Raw genomic sequence first — 22,180 nt, forward strand, 5'->3', positions numbered from 1 at the left:
CAACCAAGTTGTCCACTAGTCCCTTGGGGAAAAAAAATGTCTAGTTCGGGCTCAGGTTAACCCAAGTGTCGTTACCCAGTAATGATGTCATTCATTATGAATGTATGTTTTCACACTCGTGTCGTGCCAAACGCCTCACAACTATGTGTGGAAGCCTCTGATGGAAAGGAATTACATTCATGGAGAAAATGGATTGAAGATTACTGGCAAAAATAAAAGAATAAAACAGAGACAACTTTCACAGAGAGACAGAAACATTCTTCAAAATAAGACTATTGCAGCCACAGTGCTCACATTTATTTTGAAAAACAAATCAGTGTAAATTAATTAAAGTTAATGAAAACATATTGATGGTCGCAAAGTCCTCTATATGAATTAAACCATTCTTTCAATGTCCGCCAAAATAATCTAGTTGAACTGGGGACCCCCCCAAAATAATTACATTTTAACTGGGGACCCCCCAAAATAGTCACATTGAACTTAGGACCCCTCAACATAATCACATTTAAACTGTGAACACCCGGAAATAATCAAAATTAACTGGGGACCCTCAATATAATCATATTTGAACTGGGGACCCCCAAAATAATCATATTTTAACTGGGGACCCCCCAAAATATTCACATTGAACTGGGGACCCCCCCCCCCCCACCCCATTTATTTTTATAATAATCAAATTGCACTGGGGACCCCCCAACAAAAACAGGTGTGTGTACTGAGAACACAATGAGAACACAATGTTGCACCCCCGGGGGGTCCTGACCCACAGTTTGAGAACCAGTGCATTACACTACTATTAAAGTATAACCAATCTACAGACTCTGTAGTAACATCGACAAGATGACAGGGAATATACTGTACAATGATTGATCTGCAAAGAAATGCATTGAGCGGAACACAATCAATTAATCCATTGATCATGATGGTGACACATCATTCTAACACACGCTCAGACAACACAAAACTCAGTTTTCAACTGAATATCGTCATCAGTGTTCTTAACCATGTCTACCATGTCTTACACAGCTCTGCTGTATCTCCCAATCTTTGCCCAAGCCATATCCCTGGATAGAGAGTTTGTGTGAACGTGGTTTGAACTGTGTGGAGGAGGGTCATTGTGTCAGAGACACTGTAGAAGGACAGAGTACCTGCCTTGTGATCCAGGTACACCCCCACTCTGGAGGAGACAGGCCCTGACACTTTAGTCTTAACACTGTTGTGTATGAACTTGTAGTCGTTATCAGAGCACTGTAAACACCAGGATTTATCATGGTCTCCAAGCCAGGTTTGTCTGTTGGTGACTTTATAACAGACTCCTATACGAGCCCCATCACCACTCCTCTCTACTTCCCAGTAACGACGTTCAGACAGACCCTCTGTACACAACACCTGCCAATCAATAAGTCTCTCTACATGATCAGGGTAAGGTTGTCGTTGTTGTGTTAAAGTCACCTTCCTCTTCTCCTCTGACAGGGAGAGCCGTTTGCCTATTGTGTTGATGTCCAGAGACAGAGGAGAGGAATCTGCGAGAACACGACAAGAGAAAATCCAAACCTCATGAACCTCATTGTGTTTAGACTAGTTAGTCTCTCAGATCAAAGTCATTAGCGCTTTAAATGACAACACATCAGAGTGAAACGTCAACGTCAACATGGACTCACATTGTAAGAAGTCCTTCCTGGTCTGAGGCTCCGCTGGATGTAAGACATCACACACTGGAGACACAAGAAAACAGTCATCATGACGTCACACTGAAGAATGGATCCAACTCAAGTGTTTGGTCAAAAAGTTAAAGCTATTACAACTCCATAGTATCAGATCAGTCATTTTATGCTTGGTTTCATGCTGAAAATAGCAGACCTACAAACTTGCAGCGCGACGCGTTGTGACGCGACGCGTTGCACGACGCGTTGTGAGCTTGTAGGCAATCAAGTGTAAAATCAGCTATTATGACATCATAGGCCTGCCAAAATATAGTAATCAAAATGTGCTGTGAAAATCAACACTAATTGGTTGGCTATTAAAAATAGCAGATATACAAGCTCATAGCGCGTCACTCTGTGACACTCTGTGCACAAACATACTGTACTGTCCCCCATACTACAGTATAGGGTTTAGTAGCCTATCCTTCCTAGACATACTTCCACCTGTTTATAATCCATTCAACACTTGTACTGTACAGTAGAGGCGGCTTAGAAAAACTATATAAACACATTGAAATGTCACCTTTGAGTAATATATTCTTACTTAATTCTTACATTTTACTGTCCAATCTGACAGACAGCCAACCTGTGTACCATTAGTCTGTTCTAGTTCAAACATCTCCAGTTGCCTTCTGGCTTCATCCATCCATGTTTACTATGAACAACTAGAAACACATGTAAATGTCACCTCTCTCTATCTGTGGCCAAGTTGTCTTCAGGATGTTGTCTAGTTGGTCTCTCAGACCAGACACGACATCAGTCACATCTGTGAAGGACCTCAGAGGACAGATGAGCACACTGGGTGAGACTGGAGATCCAGTGGAACTGGAGAGAGACTGGAAACTCTGGAGAGAGACAAGCAGAGAGACAAGAAACCACTTTAGACAGGGATGGAAGATCAACAGATTAGTGCATTGATCACACTTGGTGGAGTTGAGCTGATGTCCTCGTTCAATCAGTAAAAATAACATGTGCGCACGGCCGCACGTACGCACGCACACACGTGAAACAAAAAACAAAACAAACACAAAAAGACAAAAACAGAAGAAAAAATCAAAGAAAAGAAAAAGAAAATCAAGTCACCTGAATTTACAGAAAAGTTGAAAAAAGCGAAACAATAGGAACCAAGTATTTTAGACACCCTAAACGGCGAGGTCGCAGGCACGTGTCCGCCTCATTGACGACAGTCAGATCAACATGGAATTAATTATTTACTGGCCATATAAGGAGCATGTCTTGAGTGTACAGGGTTTGATGAGGTCAGATCAACATATGGAATGTCAGAACAGGTCAGCTCCATACAGTATATGGAGATCTACAGTAAGGGTGGTAGCAGGGACATTCTCTTGAGTGTACAGGGTTTGATGAGGACCCAGGTAGGGACGGGCCTTCATTTCCGGGCCTGTAATAATATGAGACTGAATGAGTCTTAATTGTGACCTGAATTGAATTAATTTAATTTGTCTTTAATTCTCATAATTGCAATTCAACAATGTATTTGTGTTTTTGGTATTGAACACTGGAATACAAATTATATTTACTGTATCTAGATATATCTAATAATGTTATACTTTTTTTTGTGAGGCAATCTACAAGCTCGCTGTAGGAGCCGTAATGTGTGGCATTCTAATGTGCTATTATGATTGACATAAGGTATGTCACTTTAATGGGCACTGCACAGGTAGTGGGCGTGGCACCGGGGCTGGGGCGCTGCCACTCTAGTTTTATGGCGTTACCTGTCACTTGGGTGAGGGAAGTTGGATAGAGAGAGGAGGTGAGCGTGGGAGAAGACATTTATCACCAGTAACAACCACGTTCAGTTATAGCTCAAGCCTGGGAACTGTTGTAACTTACGTGTGGTGACAAGAATAAACGGTAAAACTTACAGCTGGAATGGACCTGAATTAATTGCGTGAGCGTCATACAAGCGTCTCTTTACTCTCATGTTTAGCTCCTCGCGGCGGCCTGTAAACCGCCGCTACACTCGCCATCTGATCTTGTACGTAGGTCTGGTGTGTCTGTAAAATGTTTGAATGATATGATGGAGTGGAATGGAATCCTGTACTATGAAGCCCATTTGTCCTAAAGGAGTGGAAACCAAAGTGTCAAAAAGCCAAGCGTGGAACCTGAATGAAAGTGATGTTGTCCTCAGTGTTGGACAGCTCCTCCAGATCAGCATGTCTCCTCTCCAGCTGCTCCAGGGTCTGTTCCAGCTGTCTCAGGAGAGCCTCAGTCTGAGCCACTGCATTCTGCTGCTGATCTCTGATCAGTTCTTTAAGCTCACCACGTCTTCTGTCAATGGAGACCATCATCTCACTGAAGATCCTGTCACTGGCCTCCACTGCTGCTTCTGCAGACCTCTGCTTAACACACACACACACACACACACACACACACACACACACACACAGTACACACACACACACAGGCTTGACGTCAAAATTAAAAAAAAATCTTCTAAATACTGACAGTTTTCTGAAATACCTATACAGTATCACTCAATATTTCATGTCAAGGACTCCAAAAATGTAATTGGCCGCCGACCCCCATCTAAAAGTATGTTGTTCCAGGGACTCCCCAGAAGCAAAGATTTGAGTTAAAAACGTTCTGAACGCTCTGAAAGAATAATGTTCCCATTTTGCAACACATTTTCACGATTTTTCAAAAATAGCAGACCCACAAGCTCGTAGCGCGGCACAGGAAAGCAGCAGTCATTTTAGATTGACGTCATACTCATTTAAACCATATTTTATACTTTGGCTATTCAAAAGCAGCAGATCTACAAGCCCATATCACGACACTTCGTCACACGCTTTATGGGGTCCTGCGTGAAAACGTTGTGAAAACCACTGATATAGCAACATACGTTTGTCTGAAAACTGGATTTGGAAGACCTTTTTAGAATCGGCCTTTGGTTTTGATGGGTTAACCCGGCCTATAGAAATTACTGCAGCTGTAAAATAGCCGTTCTACAAGTTCACAACACATATGTGGAAACATTTTAACAACACAGATCCTATATGTGGGTTTCTGGCACAAAATACTTTCAAACAAGAACAAGAACAACAACTATTATCAGAATATCAGCTCACGTTCAGGTCCTCCAAGACCTGTCTCAGGTCTTTCAGCTCCTTCTCTTTCTCCTGGATCTTCTGCTGGACTTCCTCCTGACTTGTCACCAGCTGTTTCTGCAAGAAACAGGAAGAGACACAGTTTGACTTGTAAACATTTTAATGTCGGGATGCCAATTCTATCCAATCAGGAGAGAGAGAGAGAGAGAGAGAGAGAGAGAGAGAGAGAGAGAGAGAGAGAGGGGGTAAAAAGTGAAATTGGAGACAGTTTGGATCCACACATCCTCTTAAATCAATTGTGTAACTTCCTCAAAATATACTTTTGGAGAGGCAGCGGACATGAGATATGATTCATGAAAAGTTATCAATCCAGTTTTTGAATTAGTATCATTTAACTGTATACTGTTCTGAGGCCAAATATTATTCATAATGTATACTGTTCTAAGGCCACATAATAAACCATAACCATATCAATTAATTCTTAAGTTGTTACACAGGTGCCATGTTATTCTGCTACAGGTCTATTCTGCAACAATTTGCAGAAAAGTTTTTTAAACATTATATTTTCCTCTCCAAAGTACTCCTACAAAACCATCTGAAAGATTAAATATATCCGGGTCTTGCAGGGTTACAACTGGGACAGCATCTCAGCATCTCTTTAGATTTGATAACATAATGTTTTTCAGAAATCTCTTCAGAAAGTGGTTCTCAAGCAGATATACAAGCTTACAGCGTGTCACTTTGTGTCCCGCTGTGAACTTGTTAATCCCCTAATAGTTTTTAACATTTCTAAAACATATTTTAACACAAATCTTCTGTTTTGGAGCTGGCCCAAAATACTTTCAGATGGTCCGTGTTGACACATATCTGAATGTGGAGGTCCAAATATACATTTGAGTAATTCTGATTTAGAAGGCATTTGTAGAATCGTCTCAATGCGTAATTACTTTTATTGCTTTGTGCTTTTAATGTCTGACACTTAATTGACTCATCACTTGAATGTGTCATCAAGTGATGGCGGTGCTACCTGTTTCTCTGCCTTCTCTGCAGCAGCTGACACCGTGTCATGGCCCTTGTGTTCATCCATGGTGCACAGATAGCAGATAGACTGTTGGTCTGTGCGACAGAACACCTCCATCAGCTTGTTATGACTGGAGCACATCTTCTCCTCCAGTTTGTCGGTGGCTGGGACCAGCTTGTGCTTCTGCAACGCAGGAGCATTGCAGTGAGGCTGGAGGTGAGTCTCACAGTAAGAGGCCAGACACGTCAGACAAGACATGAGAGCTTTGCGACGTCTGGCTCCGGTGCAGAGATCACAGGCCACGTCTGCTGGACCGGCGTACAGCGGAGCAGCGGAGGCAGCAGGAGACTGCTGAGCTCCTGTACTGCTCAGCTTCATCACCACCTGGAAGTAAAGAGAAGAGGAGGGGAGGTCACTCACTGAGGACAAATACAACACAGTCATTGACCTGGAAGTAAAGAGAAGAGGAGGGGAGGTCACTGTGAGCTTCATGGTGATAAACGCATTGTAACATTATCTTATCACTGCTTCAGAACTTTGCATCTAACTATAAATATGCCACGTCACTGTCTGTGTGTGTGTGCGTGCGTGCGTGTACGATTGTAATGCAAATTCGACACACACGTTCCACACCCCCACATGGAGTGCAGTGCCCAGCCTTGAGTCGGTGGCATACACAGTTGTCCAGAAACACCACAAAAGGCTCTGGTCAGGCTCTGCCAGGGGACCTAATGAGCCCAATTCCCCTCACCTGTGCAATGTCCAGCCTCTGCCTCAGCCAATTGATTGCCATGGCAACCCCACACCTGCCAATGTATTACTTAACCAGTCCACTTAGTTTGCACTCTTCAGGCACAGGCAGACAGATAGATACAGAGATCTCCATATACAGTATGGCCACAAAAGGGACACAGACAGATAGTTAAAACGGGTGCTATGACAAGTTGACAACGGGTATTATTAGGTTCTCAAGTTGCATCGTTCTCCAGTAGGCCGGTGGCCGACGGGCATGTACAGGTCTAGTTGAATAAAGCTAGCGTTGCATTGTTAAAAATGTAACCTATACAGTGTAAGCATTTAGCAGACACTCTTAACCACTAGAACCATTATGCAAGCCTAAATGAATGACATGCCATGAATAGGGATTAATGATTAACCAGTGACTAACTAATCACTAACTAATCACTAACCAGTGATTAACCAGTGACTAACAAAGTGAAAGATCAGAGTAAATTACCCTAGTCGACAAAGAAGTACTGCAGACAGCAAAGAAACTAAGATACCATCAAACCTTACCTAGCATCTGTTTTAACCAGTGGTTCTCAAACCTTCTCATGTCAAAGACCCCCAAATAAATATGCATTTGTCCACGGGGGGATCCGTGGACAAATGCCACATCTGAAAATATTTCGTGCCAGGGACCCCCAATACAATATTTATGTTGTTAAAATGTTTCAACAAAAATATTGTATATGGCGAAATATTGTATATTTCAAATTTAGACCAGGCTTTCCCAAACTGTGGTGCGCACCCCTTGTGGTGCGTGGACGACTTGCAGGGGGTGCGTGACATGAAAAGTGTAATGGCGGACGGTTTATAGTGTTATTTAACACAAACGTCAAACTCCGGTAAAACACCATTTTTATATAGAGCTGTTCGAGATGGGAGAGCAGCAGCAGCTCAGTCTCTCTCTTTCTCTCTCTCTCTGTAGTGACATTCCTCCCCACAGCCCGACCTTTCCAAGTTCCCTCACACATCCAGCGTCACAGTTTCAACTCAAGACAAGACATGAAGCCAACTCACATTGTCCGTTATTATTTTGTTCACGCTTTGCAAAGTAAAATCCACAGGGTGTAGCATTAGTATTTAGTAGGCTGTGTTAACCAGTGCTATAATGAAGAACTGTGCAGGGAACCCTTTTGGTGTTTTAAGCATTAGGTTGTACTTTAGCTATTGAAAAATAGCAGACCTACAAGCTCATAGCGCTGCACCGAGTGCCGCTCTATGAGCTTGTAGATCTGCAATGTTTTTGAAAAATCACGGAAATGTGCCTCAAATGAAATCTTTGAATATATACAGAGTGATCATTTTTAACTCAAATCTTTGCTACTGGGGGGTCACTGGAACTACATATTTTCAGATAGGGGTCGGTGGCCTAATACATATAATTGTTGGCGTCCTTGACATGAAATATTGAGCACCACTGATATAGAAACATAGGTATTTCAGAAAACTGTCATAGAAGACATTTTTTAAATGTCGATGTCAGGCCTAAATGGGTTAACAACACCAGCCAGCTGCAAATGCTTCGGTCTTGATTGTGTGTGTGTGTGTGTGTGTGTGTGTGTGTGTGTGTGTGTGTGTGAGAGAGCGTGTGTGTTGCTCTCAACCTAAAATTAAACTGAAAGAAATGCAGGCCTAATATTATTAATGCATTTTGGCTATGTGCAATAATGCACAAAAATAATTGTTTTAATAACTAAATAACTGATCTTAAATGGACCCATTATAGTGATTTTGCCATAACCCACACGCGCGCACACACACACACACACACACACACACACACACACACACACTTTCAGGCAAACAATTTCAGCCAAATACAACAAGACCAGTCATAGGGGAGGGGGGTGCGTCAGCTAGGTCAGGGGGTCCGAGGTGGTGCACGGCCAAAAAGGTTTGGGAACGCTTAATGTAGCTATAAGTTTACAGTGGATAAACAGACTGTGATGCTCTATTAACAATTTTTTGTGGACCTCCTGGAACCGCCTCATGGACCTCTGGGGGTCCCCAGACCCCACTTTGAGAACCACTGGTCTAATACTGTATCTAAATAGTATTCCTAATATTTATGGACAAACAATGTAGCCCAGGGATACTCAAATAGATTTACCTGTGGGCCACATTACAAAAATGGCAAGGGGCCAGGGGCCAGTAGATAAAATTACGACATTAATGATACTTGATAACTTCTCTCTTTCAATTGCTTTATTTTCGCAAAATGTATCAAAGTACAATGTGCATGCACACAATATGTAAATAAATAAATGTGTTACATTTTCTTGCATAAACACAAAGAGCTGTTTCCATAACTGCACAAATTATTGCACATAACATGAGTAGCTGTTATAATAACATAATAACATAACATGAGTAGCTCTTTGCCTGCCTGCCTGTCTGTCTGTCCATGAGTAGTTATTTGTCTGTCTGTCAATGAGTAGCTGTCTTACTGTCTGCCTGTCTATGAGTAGCTGTCTGCCTGCCTGTCTATGAGTAGCTGTCTGTCTGCCTGCCTGCCTGTCCAATTGTCCATGAGTAGCTGTCTGTCTGCCTGTCTGAGTAGCTGTCTGCCTGCCTGCCTAATTGTCCATGAGTAGCTGTCTGTCTGCCTGTCTATGAGTAGCTGTCTGCCTGCCTGTCTATGAGTAGCTGTCTGCCTTCCTGCCTGTCCAATTGTCCATGAGTAGCTGTCTGTCTGTCTATGAGTAGCTGTCTGCCTGCCTGCCCAATTGTCTATGAGTAGCTGTCTGTCTGTCTGTCTATGAGTAGCTGTCTGCCTTCCTGCCTGTCCAATTGTCCATGAGTAGCTGTCTGTCTGTCTATGAGTAGCTGTCTGCCTTCCTGCCTGTCCAATTGTCCATGAGTAGCTGTCTGCCTGCCTGTCCAATTCTCCATGAGTAGCTGTCTGTCTGCCTGTCTATGAGTAGCTGTCTGACTGCCTGCCTGTCCAATTATCCATGAGTAGCTGTCTGTCTGTCTGTCTGCCTGTCTATGAGTAGCTGTCTGCCTGCCTGCCAGCCAGCAAGTTGGTTAACAGAAAATAAATTGTTATGGCTGAGTAAAATAAAATACAATAAACACAATTTGCCTGAAAATAGATTACCCAGCTATGACCTTTTTCATGAAAAAAAATGAGTAGTGATATGGCTGACTGAGTAAAATAAAACAATCTACCTGAAAATAGATAGCTATAAGTGAAGAGCAATTTCCGCAATTACCATTTCCGCAATTTCCATTTCCGTAATTTCCATTTCCGCAATTTCCTCAATTTCCATTTCCGCAATTTCCATTTCCACCATTTCCGGAATTTCCGCAATTACCATTTCCGCAATTTCCATTTCCGCATTTCCGCAATTTCCATTTCCGCAATTTCCGCAATTACAATTTCCGCAATTTCCACAATTTCCATTTCCATTTCCAAATATTAATGGCAGCTGGGTTTCATCATTCAAATAAAATAGAATTCTGTCCGTTTAGCTATAAAATTATGTCAGGGAATAGGGATACACAGTATATGTCTTTCATTTGCATTGCATCTCCCCCCCCCCCCCCCCCCAAGCTTTTATTTTCGTTCGAGTAATAGTACAACTCTAATAGTATTACTTATAATAATGTAATTAAAGATAACTTCATTCAGATTTATTTATTTTTATTTCATTTTCCAGATTTTTTTTTCTTCTTTTTTTTTAGATTTTCATTGGTGGGCCAGTCATAATGGTCCCGCGGGCCTGATGTGGCCCGCGGGCCTGAGGTTGAGTATCACTGATGTAGCCTATATCATTATAACATTATCAAAACGTTCCTGCCTCTGATCTGCTCTGCCATAGCTAGCCACTAGCTAGCCAGATAGGCGGTACAAAGGGATGTCAATAAACAAGGAAGGAAGAATGAGCTGACCCAGGGGGTTCCGAGAGGGGCTATACTATGTGTGGTTGTAACTTGTAAGGTCATCTCACCTCAGCCAGCATCGTGTTTTTCCTCAGGACAGGTCTAGGACTGAAGCTCTCTCTGCACTGGGGACAGCTGTAGACTCCAGTCTCCTCATACTGGTCCCAGTAACCCTCGATACAGCTGCTACAGTAACTGTGTCCACAGTGTAGAGTCACTGGTTCCTTTAGAAGGTCCAGACAGACAGGACAGCAGAACTGGTCCCGGTCCAGCTCACATCCCTGTTGTTGTTCTGCCATTTTGACACACAGCCACACTCACACTGAGAGGAGAAAACACACCACTCTGGTTTACTCTGAAGAGACACTGAGAGAGTTTCGTTTCTGAAGAAATCTGTGAGAGACAAAGAGGGAGGGATTTCCTGGATGTTTGTAGCCTACTAGGCAGTTTGACTGGTTTTAAAGAGACAGTGCATGTGTTGCACAAACAGTATCAGCTTGTGGTTGAACATTGTACTACTCTGTACTACTACTACACAATCACTTCCCCGCCGTATGGAAACGCCTGGTGACACAAGGTTACAAGATAATAGGGTGTGTTGTTTTTGAGTTACGGAGCTATTTGTCTCTGCCTGGGTCCGCCCCTGGCTGCCTGCCAGTTTCTCACTGTCACTGTTGTGCAACCACACACACACACACACACACACACACACACACACACACACACACGCATATTAACTGTATGTATATTTTGTGTGTGACAGTGCAGTACAGTACAGTACAGTGGAGGGACCCCGGGGACCCCCACACGGTAACTGTCATTTCTCGACCATTTGTAGATTCCAGCTGGAATCTACATTAACATTGTTAAAGAAAAGACCGTTTTAAGACTACTATCATCAAAAGATTGACGTTGCTTCCATCTTAAGGCCACACATGATTACTACAGTTATTAATACTATGCAACCTGACATGTAGAACTGTTTCTATGCATTGCATGATATAAACTAACACTGGTTTCTATCAAATTGGCCTGGAAAAAAATTAAAAGGACACAAAATTTGTCGGACCTGTAAAGAACACTAGTTTTTGCCGGCTGCCGGGCGTGGCTGCACTAATAACTGGGGCAGGCCCGTCTAGAGGATGGACAGGTATCAGTCAAAAGGGAGACGTCGAAGAGGAAGGCTCAACATATGGAATGTTAAACCACGGTGCGATCAAGTGGCTCAGAAGCGCGCTATGCGATAGTGTGCGATAGTGGCCAGTTGACCACGCCCCCCATTTTTTTTCCTACATTTCTATATTAATAAGAAATAAAGGTTACACTTAGCTTTACTTTACTGTGTTGCTTTTTACATTGCAGAGATGAGTGTTTAACCCTGTATTTAAAATTAATGTTCAATTAGGCTTGGTCTTCATTAATTTAATAATGGTGCAAAAATAATGCATTAAATTAAAATGAAACACCTTACACCAGTGAGTCTTCAATGTGTCTCCACCACCACCCCCAAAAACATGAAGCAGATAAAGCACACAAATGAAGTTTAGGCAGCTGTATTCCATTTATTAATTATTATTGCAAATATATAATTTACAGCAAGTTACGGGCCTATAATTTCCCGCCCGCCGCCCAAACAACGGCCTAAAAGCTCTGCGACATTAGACATCTTGAATGAGGTATAGGTACGTTACGTAATGTGACCATCGGTCTAAATTAATAGTGCAGCTAATACAATCAGAAAAGCGGCCTATTGCCTTATTGGTCTTACAAGTTCAAACGTTTAGTTACAAAATGACCCGTATACCTGCAACTTAAGGCCCAACAGGGCCAGGCTCAGCGCTGCGGCCTCACAGCGCAAGACAGTATATTTTGTCAAAAAACAAACTCACATGCAAGTTGATGCAACACTAACAAGTGTTAAGAAGTTAAGAACAGAACATGGTACAAATACAAACATTATGAACAATGAATGTGAATGAAATGAACAACAACATTTTTGTGCAGAACAGAATCAGAAAATAAAAATGAGGCTCAGAGGCCTACAGAGTGCGTGACACTTTAGTCAGACATCAGTCTTATTTAATGAGCTATTCGTCTAACGCAGACTCACTCAAATAGTGCAAAATGAAACGGTAAAAGAGGGGAAATAATATAAAGCCCTGTAGGCTATAGGCGCAATCTTTGTGGCCTAATTACAATTTGCAATTGCAAATAGCAATGCACAACAAAACTATTTACATTAAATGCACTACAGTATATGACAGGGCAGGCATTATGCCATAATACTTGCGTCTTTAGCAAAGGAATGGCCTACTCGATTATATTCTTGTTGCGCGCGAGGAAAACCAGCATGTCTACCTTATGTGGCTTCAGGGAGGATCTATAGGCGGCGGGTGCGTTTTACCTTTGGGTAGGCTACAGAATTGCGTTGGGGGGGGGGGACTGTCCGTGAGGCCGCCGCGGATTTATTTATTTCCCAAATGGTCTAAAAATGAGTTTTTTAGCATACTTTTACCAATGAATTACTGAACGACTGATCAGCCTATTTTGGACGATATGGGTCTTTTCTCGAGTCAGTGTGTAGTCTCACTAGTAGTCTGTGTAGATTACCCGGCGGTGTTGCTGCCCCTCCCGGGAGTTGCGGCTCATGGCTCTTCACAGACGGCACAGAGACAGCAGCCACTCCGCTGAACGTGTCAGTGTTGCTGCAGTGGTGTGAAATGTGAACCGTGCGTGCACTGGTGGTGGTGCTGAGTTCTGACAGCCGACTCACAGGAGTCACAGCTTCTTCTTCTGAATTACTTTATCTTTGCCTTGAAAAATACATTTTGCGTTTTGCTGTTTCCCAAAACAAACCGGCGCGCGCTACTGTTTGCTACAAAGCGACTGGAAGCGGACGAGGTTTACAGACATACCAATATTAGCCAATCATATGCTGATTAGACCAGTTGCCGCCTATGGGAGGATCGCAAATTGGTGACGGTATTAGCCGCTGCGCTGAAAACTCGCTCGGATGGTGCACTTGTAGCACAAATGCACATGTAGGCTACTTGCGTGCAATTTTAGACAGCAGAGGGAATCTAGCCTGGTTTTCACGGCCACAGGTTTCAATGCTCCGTTCACAGACTCCAGAACACAGGTCTCTTGCCTGGTTGGAATGAAATGCTCGTTTTCCTGGGTATCCAAAACTCTCTTGATAGCTGGCATTTGCTTCAAGATCCTGTCCACCATCTTCTGTTTGCTGCCCCACCTCGTAGAAACATCCTGCACAGAATATAATAAAGGTAAATTAGCCTAAAGCCTATGCCTTATCATTATAGGCTTTACTAAATCACATTAAGTTACATTATTAGGCTATATTTCTTTACAGACTATAACGAAAATATAGCCGTGTGTGTGTGTGTGTATATATATATATATATATATAATATATATATATATTACCGAACCGTATATATATAAGATCACACGGGTGTGATTTTTTTTATTAGAATAATATAGGCCAGCCGAGAACAGAACATAACTGTCACTGTCAGACAGTGAATATGAATTATTATTAATTATAAACTAGCCATCTATGTTATAATTTTACCTGGATCAGGCAGTGCGTATCCAATTCGAGATCCTCTTGTGCTCTCTTGAGATCTCTTCTCTTCAGCCAGCTCTTGGAGAATGTATTGGCCAGACTTCGACACTGGGTCATTGCTTTCTCAGTTTTCTCTTTAGTCTTCGGGTCTTTGGTCATTGCGTTTGTCACTGCCAAGTGTAAATTATGTCCAAAGCAGTTAAGCCAAGGCCATTGTGCCTCTTTTGTTATTGCTGCTACGATATTGGCCCTGTTGTCCGTAGTCATGCAAGACAGCTTGTCTTCACTCAGAGACCAGTCAGCCAACAGCTGTTGCAGAGCCTCCGCGAGGTTTGCAGCGGTGTGATTCTGGGGCACAAACACGGTTTGGAGGCAATGTGATTTTAGAACCCACTCGTTGGTCAGATAATGCACAGTTAAACTCATATAGGGAGTCATGTTAACGCTACTCCACATGTCAGTTGTGGCGGAGAAGTAGTCAACATCCCGGATCTCACTTTTGATTATATCTTTGACCAACATCTTTTTCCCAGGCAACTCGTACTGCTTGTCGAATTTGTGTAGCATTGCCTTGAAAGGTTTCGTCACTGTGTAGAATGGCACCATCTCGCGTCTGTAAGGCATTTATGCCTCTTATTCATGGCTGTATGTAACTTGCGCATATGCTTCAGCTACACCAAGCTGTCGGCTGGGCGGGCCGGCAGGAGCTGTGTTGGGGCCAGGTGGATGGTTGTTTTTCCCCACGCCACCCGCTGCTGCTGCCCGCAATCCTGCTTCCACAGACGGATGTGTTGAGAGTAGATGAGCCCTCAGATTAGAAGTGTTTCCGCGGTTCACTGAGACTTAATTTCTTCCCGCATATTTTGCACACTGGTATATCCAAGTTAGCTGGTTCTCCCTTTTCGTTTGGAACGAAGCCAAAGTGCTCCCAAACTGGGGATGAACAGTTGGGCTTTGACACCAGACCTGCTGCCATGTTAGTTGTTGTGGGAAGTTACCTGTCTCTGTACCATGTAATTTCAAATCTCATAGCGTGGTCATAAAGCATAACCAGCTCAACTCCGTTACATGAAATAACCGGTATATCTGATTTCTTAATATCATGCATACCAAGTGGTCTCCTCTGAATCACCACAAGTAGAGTAGTGGCCATTCTGGGTGAAAAATCACAACTCCGTCACACTCAACCCCGTTATGATTTTCATCATAACGGGGTTGAGGGATTGTGACGGGGGCTGCCCTAAGGTTCGACCTCCCGTTAGTTCGACCGCGTTGCTCCCGTGCTTGCGGTTAGGTTTAGGCGTTGCTCCCGTGCTTGCGGTTAGGGTTAGGGTTAGGGCCGTGCTTGCGGTTAGGTTTAGGCGTTGCTCCCGTGCTTGCGGTTAGGGTTAGGGTTAGGGCCGTGCTTGCGGTTAGGTTTAGGCGTTGCTCCCGTGCTTGCGGTTAGGGTTAGGGTTAGGGTTAGAGATATGGTTAGTAATGGTCGATCTAACGGGAGGTCGAACCAATGCTACGCTGCCATTGTGACGGGGTTGTGTTTTTAACACTGGTTGTTATCATATTATTTAAATTAATTATAATATTCCATCAACATCCTTGTACTACATGCATATTATATACCTGATAATGTCTATGCTAAAGGTGGGTTTGCTGTTATTTCTTTACACAGTCATACATAAATAGTGTATAAGAATTGGAAAGGATTTCTATTCTCAATATATATCTCAAAGTTTGTGCTATATAAATCTTCTCAAAGTATATTTGATTTAATTATATTTATATTTATATTATATTTACAGACATCTATACATATGAGTCCAAGATGGCACCAAAAACAGCTGCAGAAAGGCAGAGGGAGTACCATGCCAGACTAAAAGCTGATCCTGCAAAGAGAGAGAGCAACATCTGCAGAGAGAACGACAAAGATGGAAAAACAATGTAGAGTCTGGGAAAAGAAAATTAATCAATGACTTAAGTCCAAGAGAACAGCGGCACAAGCGTAAATCCTGCATGGAGAGCCGCATTCAACAGAAGCAAAGAGAGGAGAGAAGCACTGAAGAACCTATAACCACTCCTCCATCAAGTCCAGAAGATGCCCCTCCACAAGGTCCAGAAGATGCCCCTCCTCCACAAAGATGCCAAAAAAATGCCACTCTACATACAGGGGTGTTGGGTGGAAAACCAGAGCACCATCTCCCCCTGCAGACATAAAAGCCCTCCAGCAATATGGCAACACCTCAATCCAGTGCTGGATTATCTTCAGGCCACACATCCACATGTTTCTGTGCTGCACTTTTTAAGTGATGGCCCCTGTACTCAGTACAAACAAAGGGGAAACTTCTTCCTTTTCAGCACAGAATTGTACAGAAGAGGGTTCATGGCTGGCTCTTGGAATTTTTTCGAAGCTAGTCACGGCAAAGGAGCACCAGATGGTGTCGGGGGAGCCTTAAAACGATCAGCTGACATGATGGTGGCGAAGGGCCGTGATATCCCGGATGCAGAAGCGCTGTATAAGGCCTTGACTGAGGCAAACACAACAGTGAAACTGTTCTTTGTGAAGGGTGAGGACTGAGGATGTTGAGGATGCAATGGAGAAAATGCCAAAGAAAATACCAGCAGTGCCAGGCACAATGAGAATCCACCAGGTGATTACGCTGGCTCCAGGAGAACTGCTACATCGTGATGTCAGCTGCTTTTGCACAACACAGAAGCAGTTAAACTGCAACTGCTTCAAGACCCAGCGTTTTAGTTTCGGCCAGATGGTAACTGCTGTGACTGTGCCACAGCCAGCCAGTGAAGAGAATCCACAGCCAGAAAAGGAAATCCAGTGGGAAAGTGCAGAGGTCATTGGGAAGTGGTGCATAATCCGCTATGATGGAGGCCTGTATCCAGGCATCATCCTTGGCACTGAAGAAAGTCATGTCCAAGTCAAATGTATGCATCGTGCTGGGATTAACCGATTCTTCTGGGATGATGTCCTCTGGTACCTGTTCGACGATATCCTTGAACTCATTCCACACCCCCACAGCCCGTGACAAAGCGGCACGTAGAGATCTTGAAAGCGGTGTGGGACAGACTGAATTCACAATGAATGACTCAAAACATGAGGCACACACACACACACACACACACACACACACACACACACACACACACACACACACACACACAATGAATGCCTCAAAACATGAGGCATGCACACACACACACACACACACACACACACACACACACACACACACACACAAAGTGTATTTGACAGAACGAAGACACATATTCATTGATGTCTTTATTTGTGTTCTTAACTTGTCAGTGTTAATAAAAGTCAGTTCAATGAAATTGTCTATTGTTCTTAAATGGTTCCTAATAATGATATAATTATGGTTGAATTTGAGATTTTAAAAATACTATTCAGTCTCTTCAGTACTGTTTACCACCTTCAACCCCGTTACCCTAGTCTCAACCCTGTCACGCATATGTTTTTTGTGATTACCGGTATTTCTTAAAATGTTATGAAAATGTAATGAATGGTTATTGAACTATGTCAGAAATGTTTAGAGCAATCATAAAAATTATTTTTTTTAGTTTGAAGTCAGATAGTCGATTTTGTATCCATTTTTGAGAAAAAAAAGTAGGTCCCCATCAAAATATTGGCACATTCAGGCTGTAGTATAGCAAAAGTGGGAAAATGTATGTACTTTTTATATTTCTATTTTTTTTATTAGTGTGAGGGCCATTTGATGAATAGAAAAATGTCTGTTAAATTTTAAATAGAGTTCACAATCATATTCAAACAGCTTCCAGAGTGTCCATAACGGGGTTGAGAAAATATATTGCTGTATCATACAATAATGACCAATAATAATAGGCATTTAATGCCTGAGATGGGAAAATATATTTTTCTGTAAGTTAAATGTGTACTTAATGTCATGGGGTATTCAGAAAAGTAAAACATTTGGGTCATTTCCAAACAAACAAAAAAAGTCCAAATCGTACCGGTTTCGTGGAATGACTCTTATACGGTAGCTGCCATCTTGCTTGGACAAGTAGGGACACAGTGTGATGCTATCCTTCGATGGGCATTTCATTTCTAAAAGCCCATAGTTAGTGCTGCACCCTTTCTCTCTATGACCTTACGGCCAGGTGCAGTTCCAAGATGTGGTGCATGTGGATTTACAACCAAGCCACATGGATACACTGGATTGCCAGTGACCTTGGTGTACTCTGCCGATGCTACAGGCTCTTCTTCTATACCTACCTATACTTTGCAGCAAGAGTGTCATGGTCAGCTCTCCTAGAGCATATTCTTTTGAAAGTGCTCAAAGTTAGTCGAGTAGACCTTTCCACAAACCACAAACAAAGTTATTTGAGTTCTGCTTTCTGGTATTTTGTTCTAATTTTATTGACTCTTATACTGAAATTGTCATTTTGGTGTAGATTTTCATGGCATTGTCATGAAAAACTCTGCACACATTCTGTTGGTTGGGGAGGCAATTTGAAGATGGGGAAGTCATCTTCATCACTGTCAGGAGGCTCTCCACCATCTGCAGTAGGTGCTGCAGCTCCAGTGATAATAAGGGGAAGCTGTAAAAGAAAGACAAAAATATATACATTAAAATCATTAATATGTACCGTAATAATTTCTCTTTCCAGAGAGTTTGGAGCCCCCACCTCCGGAGGACCACGACCAGCAGGACCACCAGAGGAAAGCTGAGGAGGAGCATGACGCAGAAAAAGTGAAGAAATTAAAGGAAGACAATGAGAACTTGACATTGAAATTGTTCAAGTTGGCTTTTCTGGAGCAGCATATCGCCTTGCTTCCCCAGGGCACAATCACCACACGGCAGCAGGTGCCGAAGATTCGGGCGTTTGCCAACTTCATTACGCACATCTATGCAACATGGTGGCTGACCCGTGACACGGCCGTAGATGCTGCATGGAATGACCTCACACTCTACCACAACCTGCACGCTTACAAGTCTGTTGACGAGGGCATTGCAACATCAGCCATGAAAGCACTGCAGAGTCACCTCTGATACCTGACTCCTGAGACGCTGCCCCTGGCACTCTTCAGCACCAAGGTGCCAGCTGATGAGCGACGTGCACTTTCGGATGCCATCTTGGATCACAAGCCAGATGATCTTCCCATGCTAGCCCCACAGCAGCGCTTTGGCACTGGTTTCGGCAAGCCAAAGTTTCCAGTCCTCTCAATGACCACCAGGTTGGCTGACCTTGCCAACCCAGACTGCTGGTTTGGTATGCACCAGCTGCAGATCGATCCAGCATTTATGTCACTCAATGTAGAGGATTGGGCTACCAGTGCATCATTCCAGGCAGGTGTGATTTATGTGCATGCTATCAACGTCGTCAATGACTGTGTGAGCCGGTGGAAATATATATGTGTTTGGTTTATTGTAATTTTTGTGCTTTTGCTGTGCTATACTTTTGCATGTTTGTTTGAAATGTTTTTCTTTCTTTTGCTATGAGTTTAATTAGAGTGAGATTATTTTGCTTATTTTGTGTGAGTTGCGTGATTTATATATATGTTTTTCCACTAACTGACATAGAACTCTGGCTGATGCCAATCAAGGACTTACACCTGGGTTGGGTGTGGTCCACCAGGAGCCCTATAAGACAGAAGAGTGTTAGTGAAAGAGGGAGGTTGGAGTGTGGAGTGGAACAGACCATATAGCTCCCATGGGCTGGGGCCAGACGGGGGGTCGGGACACTCCAGCTGGGGGCCAGTGGTAGCCAGGAGCGGTTGACTCGAGATGGGCTGTAACCGCCGAGAGAGCCAGGCCTTCAACCGACTCCGTAAGTGCCACGACCACGACCCCCGGCTGCTGTGTACCCGGCCCGGCCCGGCTTGTGGGGGCGGTCGAGAGAGCCAAGTAGAGAGCCAAGACGACACAGAGCGAGAAGAAAGGGTCGTGTGGCAGCAGAACTTTGTGAAACGAGAGGAGGAACGGAGGCAAGCTGAAGTACAGTCTTAAAGAGAACGATACAAACCGGTTACACGCTGATTGTCGAGAGGGAACTTGACCGTGACCGTTTGGAGAGAGATCGGGGACGAGACGGAGAGACGGAACCATACCAGCCGCAGAGAGGGCTGGCTTGAGCGAGTAATGCACGCCTCGTACAACAGGACCCAGGCTAATACCCTGGGTTGTCTGTAAGTACCTATCCACGCAGTACCTTGCCACGTTTATCCAGTTCATCATACCACTGTTGAAGTCATATTGACAGAATAGAAGTACTGGCCCAGGTGTACTTGTGTGTTCACAGTGACTGACTGCCGTGACGTAAGAAGCAAGTACCAGGCTATCCTCTACTCTCCTGCACAAAGAACACTTTATTGAAAGAAAACCCCCACTGCTGCTACTGACTCCCTGTTGAATGCGTTGTTGCACAGTTTGATCCCGTTTTAAAGAAGTGATTGAGTTTTGTGTTTTTGTTATTATTTTGGTTAGGGTTCAGTTAGTTATTTTTCGGATTTTCGGATTGAGGTTTTAGCTTTTGATATTGTCTTTTAGTCGGCCATATAGAGTGCCCTTTTGTATTGGATAAATAAACATTCAGATGATATTGGTCGGTCTTTCCAGAGTTTTCTTTTAACTTATATATGCTCTTTTTAACTGGTTTCAACATCGAACCTGGGTGTCCTTTTTATTGTTTTTAAGAGTTCCCTTTTACTCAGTTTTAAACCAAGGGTGGCGTAGGTCGGCTACACTTTTAACAGTCACACAGTACAACGCACACGCACTTTTAATTGGTGCACTTTAAATGATACTACTGTGTTTCTAAATACCTTATTGATTTAACCTGCTCCCGTCACATGTACATAGAAAGCAAGAAATTACTTGTCGTGGGTATACGTGGACATAATAGGTTTCCTCTTACGGTTGACCTTCGCCTTGGCCACCACCAGGTTCATCACTGGTTCACTAGTGATATTTTTACCTCTTGCTCTGTGCCACTGTTGAAGGCTGACTTGTACATGAGGTGGCTAATCTAGTGTAAACACCAGGCCTACAAGATGGGAACAATATCCTGGTGCCCTGATAAAAAAACAAAAACATGTTGGCATATAGAAGGATAAGACTACCTCGTCTGATAATGTATTTTCCATCAATAAATAAAAGGTAAAATGTACAATCAGTGAATATATGCAAGAATGTACATCTATCCCATATCAATGAATAGCAAAGTGTACAGTGTACTACTAGATGTCAACAGTGAATGATGTATGGTTTTGGATATTATCAGGCGATTGTTATTGTTATTAGTCCTTTCCTACATACTGACTTGTTTGTTTTGTACATACATCTTCTCATTGTATTCCATATTGATATATTAGGATATTGTGCATTTAACCAGTGTTAACTTGTAGGCCAGCTGTCACTGACGGTCATAACAATCGCCTGATAACATCCAAAACCGTACATCATTCACTGTTGACAGACATCTAGTAGTACACTTTACACTTTGCTATTCATTCATATGGGATAGATGTATATTCTTGCATATATTCACTGGTGATTGTACATTTTAACCTTTTATGTATTGATGGAAAATACATTATCAGACGAGGTACAGTCAGGTACTATACCCATACCTGACTGTACTAGTACGGCAGCTTAGGGCCATATTTTAGAGAAATGTGGACACGGCTGACAAAAGCGCCAAATTTTTTCCACATGTTCTCCATAACCATATGTTTCATTTTGGAAGGGGAGCCACGTCATCAAGATGTCAGAAGGCGGCCATCTTGGCGTTCAAAGATGGCCGCCATGTAATATCTATAAGTGCAGCTATCTCAGCTTCTAAGCCACCTAAAAGGTCAAACTTGGTGTCAATATATACATTTTCTTTGTCAAGGAATGCAATATAACTATAGGGAATATCAATAAGTGACTAAATCTGCCAATATTAGATAATTTTGTTCATTCTGGCAATATATGTACACAATTATGGTTCGTTTTTGGACTTTACTTTGATGTATTCCTATTCTGTTTGGTTTTGGTGCTTATGTAAGTGATGGTGGACAGATTACAGAGGGACCCGCGTCTGCCACCAACCTCTCTCGGGTTTCAAATCAACCAGGAGAAGAGCATGTTAACTCCGACAC

General features: G+C 43.0%; 1 protein-coding gene across 1 annotated transcript; it reads right to left on the reverse strand.

Annotated features, from left to right (window-relative positions):
* Positions 1-974: 974 nt before the first annotated feature.
* Positions 975-10,821, reverse strand: LOC308335342 (tripartite motif-containing protein 16-like). The gene is made up of 7 exons (XM_080792363.1): positions 10,535-10,821; positions 5,802-6,179; positions 4,796-4,891; positions 3,830-4,063; positions 2,377-2,548; positions 1,662-1,715; positions 975-1,523 (listed from the first exon to the last, which is right to left on the reverse strand). The coding sequence occupies exons 1-7, from the start codon at positions 10,763-10,765 to the stop codon at positions 1,009-1,011; spliced, it is 1,680 nt and encodes a 559-aa protein (XP_080648489.1). The 5' UTR covers positions 10,766-10,821; the 3' UTR covers positions 975-1,008.
* Between the last annotated feature and the right edge of the window lie 11,359 nt (positions 10,822-22,180).

This window comes from Protomyctophum bolini, assembly GCF_963924005.1.
Source record: "Protomyctophum bolini genome assembly, chromosome: 20".
Taxonomy (NCBI): Eukaryota; Metazoa; Chordata; class Actinopteri; order Myctophiformes; family Myctophidae; genus Protomyctophum; species Protomyctophum bolini.

Bases quoted from the DNA above. Each gene is read 5' to 3' on its own strand.
- LOC308335342 (XM_080792363.1), bottom strand. From the start codon at position 10,765: ATGGCAGAACAACAACAGGGATGTGAGCTGGACCGGGACCAGTTCTGC. The intron at 4,064-4,795 runs GTGAGCTGATAT...TGTGTTAAGCAG, and splicing joins AGGTCTTGGAGGACCTGAAC to AGGTCTGCAGAAGCAGCAGT. The intron at 1,716-2,376 runs GTTTCTAGTTGT...TTGTGTCTCCAG, and splicing joins GAGAGGTGACATTTACATGT to TGTGTGATGTCTTACATCCA.